This window comes from Emydura macquarii, unplaced genomic scaffold (assembly GCF_026122565.2).
Source record: "Emydura macquarii macquarii isolate MOO-44397 ecotype Brisbane River unplaced genomic scaffold, CSIRO-AGI_Emac_v2 contig_2975, whole genome shotgun sequence".
NCBI classification, from domain to species: Eukaryota; Metazoa; Chordata; order Testudines; family Chelidae; genus Emydura; species Emydura macquarii.
Genome location: NW_027133112.1, coordinates 783,857 through 791,776, shown reverse-complemented (window position 1 = coordinate 791,776; position 7,920 = coordinate 783,857). Strand labels below are relative to the sequence as shown.

General features: G+C 42.6%; 1 protein-coding gene across 1 annotated transcript in view; it reads right to left on the bottom strand.

The window, feature by feature from the left end:
- Positions 1–3,308: 3,308 nt before the first annotated feature.
- EPB41L4B (erythrocyte membrane protein band 4.1 like 4B) overlaps positions 3,309–7,920 on the bottom strand; it is a 248,903-nt gene continuing 244,291 nt past the window's right edge. The window contains exons 24-25 of the mRNA XM_067569955.1: positions 6,968–7,134; positions 3,309–3,378 (exon numbers count right to left, since the gene is read on the bottom strand). Of these exons, the coding sequence (XP_067426056.1) occupies positions 3,309–3,378; positions 6,968–7,134 (237 nt within the window). The remainder of the gene's footprint in view (positions 3,379–6,967; positions 7,135–7,920) is intronic.

Sequence of the window (7,920 nt, the reverse complement as noted above, 5' to 3'; positions counted from 1 at the left end):
GTTGTTCAAAAATGTTAGCCAATATGTGCTAGCTTACATGTTCTAAAAGTGCAGTGTAGAGAAGATAGGGTATACTTCAACACCTGCTAAACATGGAGTTACAGGCTACAGGGAAGCCTAGGTTTCAACTGGACCAGTTTAGTACATGTTCACTGCCTCGTTTACACTAGAGCTTTAGCTAATACATTCTAACAACACGCCTCTCAATCCTAGTCCAGACAAGGCTGTGTAGTCAAGGGATAGACCCCACATGGGCAAGGAATTGCTGAGTATGGCTAAATGGAGTGTGCAGGAGCTAAGATCAATATGATGGAATTGTGCAAATGGAAATTGAGGTTTAATGTCAGGAAAACATTCCTAACAGCCTGTGGAACAGTCTCCTGGGGTTGTGTGTGTGGAAGCCGCATTGCTTAAAATGTTTAAAATTAGACTAGACAGCACTTGAGAATATACTATGGAGAACAATCCTGCATCAGTAGGGACTGAGGCCTCAATTTTCAAAGCCATTTAGGAGCCTAGCTCCCATTGAAATAAATGGGAGTTAGACACCTAAATGCTTTTGGGTGGGGCTCAGTGACCTGGTAAGTCTATTCCATCTCTAATTTTCAGAAGTCTAAAAATGAAGGTGTCCTTGTTCTGTTCTCAGCTATTCCAAAGCATGCCCAGTCAGTTCAGATGTAGAATGATGACAGGGCATCTTAGTGCACGTTTTCAGTTTTCCCATTTGGAAAGTTTCAGCTTGAGAATTCTTATACACTAGGAGTACCAGACTGTTCTTTACAATATGTGACAGAAAAACTGACGGGCTATTCCCAGTCTGGCCGTCATTCTCTCTGAATACTTTGGCCCTCGTGTGTGCATGGCTTAATGCAGCTCACCAGGAGCAGGTAGCCCCAATCAAAGCAGGTTCCAGGATTTCCGGTTCCCATGATAGCACTCTTGAAGGAGCGCACAGCAATCAGCACAGCTGAAAAACCAGAGGAGTGTTGAAACACTGAACTATTGTCGCAGGTCCTTTCTCCTTGATCACTTTTGGGAAGTGGCCAGCCACACATTCTTTGAGATTACTTCACATGCAACTGATGGTTGCCTAAGAGGAGGCAGGCCAGAAGCAGCTAACCGGGCAGTTTAAAGGTAACCATTCTCAATTATTTTTGCTTCCTGTTTCCAAAAATGGTGGCTGCTATAGGAATGTTTTCTTATTGGTCTGGAAGTTGCTCTCTTCTATTAGCGACCAGGCAAAAATTATTTTAATCCATCGTGCCTTAGACTGTAGCTCTTCTTCCTCCCCAAAACCTCTGAAGGAGGTGAGGATAGCGGCAGAATGAAGGAACAGTCTCTTTCTTACACCTGCGGCATTCTTTGTCTCTGTGATTTCTTTAGAGGGAGTTAATGTTCCCAATTGTTTTTAAGTAACCTCAGATTGACGGAAATGGTTGTACAGAAAGCGTGACACCACATTTGTTGACACTGTAACTGGAAGTGAGCTGTACAGTGTTGCAGTTGCATTTAATTATGCAGCGAAGTCTGTCGAGTACTCAAACATACAGGCCTGGTCTAATTACCTTGAAATTCAGCGGCAGTTGATGGGAGTTATGCAAGCTCCACAGGGTTGCTTGCGTAACTCCCGTCGACTTCGTAACTCCTTTTCTACACGGCATCTTCACTGCGCTGCGCCACTTGAGGGGGTGGTTTTAACGCATCGACTTCCGGATCGATTGAGCAGGTCTTCACTCAATCAATCCAGATAGATTGATCTGACGGTGGCGAATTTGCCACCGTCAGTGAAGACATACCCACAATCTATACATCTGGGCCCTTGTACAGTTCCATGGGTTGAGCCATTTCATTACATGGTGCATCACTGGTTTCTTTCTGACACTTATGCCATTTACTTTAGCTACATTTTATAGCTATAGAAAAGGTTGAGAGTTATTGGGCTTTAATTGAAGAGTCTTCTGTTTATTTCCTGCCTCAATGAATATAAAATAGACAAGTAATTTTCTGTCTCCAAGTTGCAATCAAGAGCCTTAAAATGCACTCAAGATTTTTCATATTAAATGACCATAACTAGCGCTGAAGAAAATTGAATCTTACTATACACAGTTCCTCGCTTTGAAGCCAAACAGCTGGTTAAGTTTAGATAAATCTATGGTCATTGGTATCAAATTAAGGGCATCTTTTGATTTTTAACAATACTTAAAACAGGAGAATACTGTACAGAGCAACAGAAAAATATAGATCTTAGGTCATATAAAACACATACAAGGTTTCTGTTCAAAATTGTGTGTTGTAACTGATGATCAGTTGTCAGCTTTTTAAATAATTTACTATTCTGCACTACTGAAAAAGGGAAACTATAGAACAGTTTTATAGGAAATATGATCTATATTGTTACAGTATGAGCTTAACACCATAAATCAATTGTTTAAGGCTCTAATCCTGCACACAATTACATGCTTATCATTAAGCATGGGAGTAGTCCTATTACTTTCAGTGGAACTACTTGCTTGATGTACACATGTATATATACATGCATTAAAATGTTTGTAGTATCAGAGCCTTATTTAAAATTGATTTCTGATTCAATGGTTTGGTTTAATGATAAGGGTATCACCAGCAAACAACTTTGAACTATTGAAGCTTTTCTTTACCAGGAATACAATATGATTTATTTTATTGTCAAATCAAGATGACAAGATTTTAGGCAGTACTGATATATTTACATATCTCTGAGTAGAGGTTAAAGTTTGGAATTTGATAAGACAGCCACTTATTTTTCAGCAGAGACAAACAGTCCTAGGATTTAGATATAATAATCATTCTTCTGCTTTAAAAATGATTCTTTAACAAACAGCAGCAACTTGGTGCAATTTTCAGTTATACAAAATGACATTTTCTATGTTACTATCAAAATATTCTGCATAACATTAATCTCTGTGCAGTTATTAACATATATACAGAACAGTGTTTCTCAGTAGAAATCAGTATGTTCCTTGCTGATCGTTTTTACCTTAGATTTACCAAAACCAAACCTAAAATTCATTTTATAATAGTAGAAAATCCTAATACTCAGGAGAAAGAAAGGACTGTAGGCTCATTTCCCAGCAGCAATGAATAAAGGAACTCCTCCAAGTTAAAGTCAATCCGAGACTTAATTTTAACCAACTGTGGTGAATCTGAGCGAGCTGGGAACATAACACATTTTCATGATGCATTATGTTGAGTACACAGAAGTGGAGGAATGTAAACAGACAGAAGGCACATGAAAGGCCCCGATCCAGTCTCCATGTGACCAAGTGAGAATTTCATAATTCAGTCATCAGGAGTCTTTTCATCATCTTCTCTCTCTCGAGTTCACGCCTCAGAGTCTCAGCACTGTGTAATTAATGCACAAACAGCCAATTATGGGAACAACAAAAAGCCACTTATTTCAATTAAAAATAATTAACATTTTTAAAGTACGAAGGGAGGGAGAAAGGTTCAGTTTGATTCAGTCAAAAGGCTGAAAATAGATAATTGAGTCAGAAGAAAAATTGTTTAAGATTTTGAGTAGTAAAGAAAAGCAACTGGTGCTGGTGGTGGTGGGGTGGGCAAATGAGACATAATGAGACATTTCAGGGCTTACTCCTTCTCCCAACAAAGTTACTGACAAAGTTCCAATTGACTTCAATGAAAGCAAGATTAGAAGCTCCATTTCTTGTTAACTGATGTAAAAAAACATTTTAAAAGACTTGTTTTGCAGCTCTCTGCTCCTCAGGGCCCAGATCGCCTTTTAGTTCTCAGCTTCCCTGTGTGGTGTGGTCCTAGAGGTGGTTTCTACAGCAGCTACAATATTATTTAATGTGCCCACAGGTGAATGGGAAGCCGAGCTGGGCTAGGGGCCCTGCCTCGGATCATGCCGCTGTGATGTCATCACACACTGGTCAGGAAGTGCTAGGAGCAGACTTCTCCATAAAGCATTCCGGTCCAGAAGAGGAACTGAGCAGGAAAGAGCAGCTGTAAAGCAGCTAAGCATACCCCAGTACATGGGGAATCGGAGGAAGAGGCTACCCAAATCCCACCACGCCCCCATCGCAAGTGGAGATCTTTGGTGGGTAGAGCAGTTGCGGATGGAGACTGGCCAGTCATGCTACCACTGCTACTTAGGGTGACCTGATGTCCCAATTTTATAGGGACAGTCCCAATCTTCGGGGCTTTGTGATATATAGGTGCCTATTACTCCCTACCCCCATCCCGATTTTTTACACTTGCTATCTGGTCACCCTACTGCTACTCCGCCTGCTCAGCCAGACCTGATGGGGAAGGAAGGATGGATGCTGCTGCTCTTTACATAGCAGATACAGGGAAGTGGCCGCAAACCGCTGCCACTTTTGGTCTTGGAGAGGGCTCAGGCTTTTCCCCCCGTCTCCTGCTGCTGCTCTGTACCTTCAGATGAGCCATGCCCCTCCCTGTCTTTTCCCTTAGTCCACTACTGCTCCTAGTGTTTGACTGCGCTAGTGCCCATGTAGCCCACGGCTACTGCAGCCTCTTATCTGTGGCCAAGGAGGGAGAGAGCTTTGTTACCATCTTCTCTGATGACCCACCAAGTCTCCTGCTTCTCTACATTTATGGCAGGCCCTAGAGGGGTCTGTGATGGGACACGCCTGCATCCTGCTGATAGAAAGGCTAGTGAGCATTTTTGCACCCAAGCAGCACCAGTTAGACGCACCTGCAGAACGTGCTCCACTTGAAGAAGGGAAGGTGAAACTTGCCCTTGAGAAGAAGGAAGTTAGCCCAGGAAGAGAGGCTGCTCGGGATTGTTAGTGAATTGCAGTAGCAAGGGCAGCCCATCCTGAGGCGGTGACTAGCCTTTCCTTCCCCCACACCCTTTTTTGGGGCCAGATTGACACTACAAGCCTGATATGGGCAAAGGGCCTGGGAGAGCTGCTCCCAGACTGTGATCTGTGGTGGTACCTGGGGAGCATCGCCAGGGACTAGAAGCAATCGGACTCAGAAAGGGCCAAGTGAACTGAACTCCTGGCAGGAACAGAGAGGCACCTGTAGGGGACCCAAGGACAAGAGACTCAAAGAGACTATGGCTGAGCCCAGGCTGAGCACTGACCCACCAAAGGGATCATAGGGGGTGTGTGAGGGGACCCTCTCTCCAGAGCTCTGTGGGGTAGCTTTGTCTCAGGGGTTGCAGTGCTCTTGTGGAACTGCTGCCATGACACACCCCAATACAGACATGCTGTGGCTCTGCCACCACCCCCATTTGAGAAATAGGGGCATTGCTGGAGATAAGAAGAGAAGGAAACGGGGGAGAGGGAAAGGAATGGGGCAAGCAGAAGGAGAGAGAAGAGAAGAGGGCATGTCTGCAGTTTACCCTTCAGAATGTGTCAGGTTTATAGCTATCTGGTGCAAAACTGGCCCCAGATCATTTGTTTGCCTTTGGATTGGACCAGATTTCACCAAATGGCTAGTAATTTCAAACCCTTCACTCAGGAAAGGATGCTTCGGAGTCTCTCGACGAAGGTTTCTCTCTCTCACCCATTTGCTGAATATTTTGTGGGCTACCCAAAAAACACAGTCCACAAACTGCTTGCACTCCCTGAGCCAGCCCTGCCCTAAGTCTGACGCATCTGTCACATTCTTTCATTGTTAATGGCTAGTAACTTTAGAGACGCTAACAGCACATGAATAGATTTATTTATAAATTCTCTACACCTTGACATGAGTCTATGAAGCGGCACAAGTGCACGCTGGGAAGTAAAGCTGGTTAGCAGTGCAGGAGAAAGACACAGTGGTTAGGATTTTTCTTCTTCAGATTAAGCATTTTGTACAAATTTTAGTGTGTGAATTTAGTTCATTTTTATGAAAATAAGAGAATGCTAGCACTGGCCCCTAGCACTAAATGTGGTGCTGACAGGCAGACACTACAAGAATCCCAGCATAGCTCTGCCAGTATTCCTACAAGATGCAATACATCAACAAAGCATGGTTTTATTGATTTGCAATTTGCGACTCCTTAGTTCTAATCTCAGCTCCGACAACTGGTTTTGGGGATGAGTCACAACCTTGGAGGCTCTGAGAGAGTCACAGATTTTGTGGCTCAGTTTTTTGATTTCTAAAGTGGGAGAAAAACATACACTTTATTGGGGTGCTTAGAGGATTAATGAGTTCATGTTTATGAAGCAGTATGAAGATCAAAAGTGCTATTTAAGGACACGATTTATTTCCTACTGAAGTCAATGGGAGTCTTTCCATTGATTTAATGGGAGCTGGATCACACCCTCTGGTGTTACATCTGCTCTACAACTGTTAGGAGTTTTGTGAACACAGATTGCCCATAAATGTAAATTTTTAGGTGGTCTAGCAATATGAATAAATGGCCAAATGAAATTAGATTGAAATCATTACCATTAGAAAAAAGTGTAAAATTAAAGAACTGAAAAAGAGGTTGCCTGTGGGAAGCTGGAATGAACTTTTTTGCTATTTCACTCTACAAGAAGAACCTGACATTACTTTGAAAAATCAGTGCCTGGTATTCATCTGAAAGAGTACCTATTTCTCAGCCCTTCCCAGTTGACACTGAATTTAGAAAAACAGACTGGAACAGCAGTTATTAAAAACAAACCTAGTAACTCAGGGAAGGTGGCTGGCTCAGAAGAAACTGCCCAGCCTTTTCTCTCCAGGCTAGTGGTCATGGAGGTGGTGTATTTGGCCTTTATAGGAGGGCAACTGCTGGCTGCATTGCCAATTAAGAGTGGCTTTCAATTCAGAGAAGATCAGAGGAAGTGTCTTATGCCGTCCACCTGACCTGAGGTAAGTACCAAATGGCAGCTGACTTTCGACATTGATGGAAATCGTGGTTTAGGATGACAGGCTAAGTGGGTTCTTTCCCATTACAATTATGAGAGAATAAAAGAAATCAAACTCTTGGGAACCTAGAGAGAGACCCATAGTATTTCTATGAACTGCACAATACCTGTCTGCCAGAGAAATAGGTTTGTGTGATGTATATATCGTCTGCACTGTTGGGGTTGGGACTGTCTCTGCCATGGACCTCATTGCAGGTGATGGAGATGCTGGTGGTAACATCTTTGGAGATGACTGCACAGCACAGCACACTAATTTGCTGTCTATAAATTCTGCCTATGAAGAAAATAACCAAAAAGGATAAGTTAGTCTTGACTTTATGCCCTCTTTCCCTCAAACACTTACAATCAGGAACTTTCCTCTAATAAAGAAGGAAAATGAGAGACTGCTATTCTAGTTACCAGTGGCTTAAGAACCAGGCAGTAGCCCTCATAGATTATGAAATAGACACTTTTTCTTTTGAAAGAGATTCAACTGTTGCACATTGATGACAAGTCTTACTATACAGCCCACTTTTAGAGACTGAACTTAATTCACAGTGCATTCCACACCAAGCGCATTTGGATGAAATATGCAGCCATAAACCATGAAATGCTGTTTATCACTATTTCATTTTGTCTAAACCCAATGTGGGGAGCTGACCAGAAGGGTCCTCTTAGATGGAGCCCTGTCAAAATTAGCTCATTGGTCCCTTGACAACTGTGCATTTTATTAAAGGCAGGTGTGCATGAGTTTGCATCTAAGAAGTCTATGACATGGAACATGCCCTAAAAGAAATACCCCCTGGCAACTAGCAACAGACAATACAGCTGACACATTGGTATAAAATGTACAGAAACATAACAGACTCTCCCTCTGTACTGCACATCTGAGGCTACAGTGTCACAAGTCCTGCAACATCAAAGGCTGGGACATTCTATCGTTGCAAAATAATTATACTGACCACTGTTTGCACAAGACCATTTAATGGCAAACAGGGAACAGCTTGTATGTGTGTTACTGAGTTGATAGGAATGTATAGAAACTGCAATTTTTCAGTACTTCAGGAGTGTTCATACTATT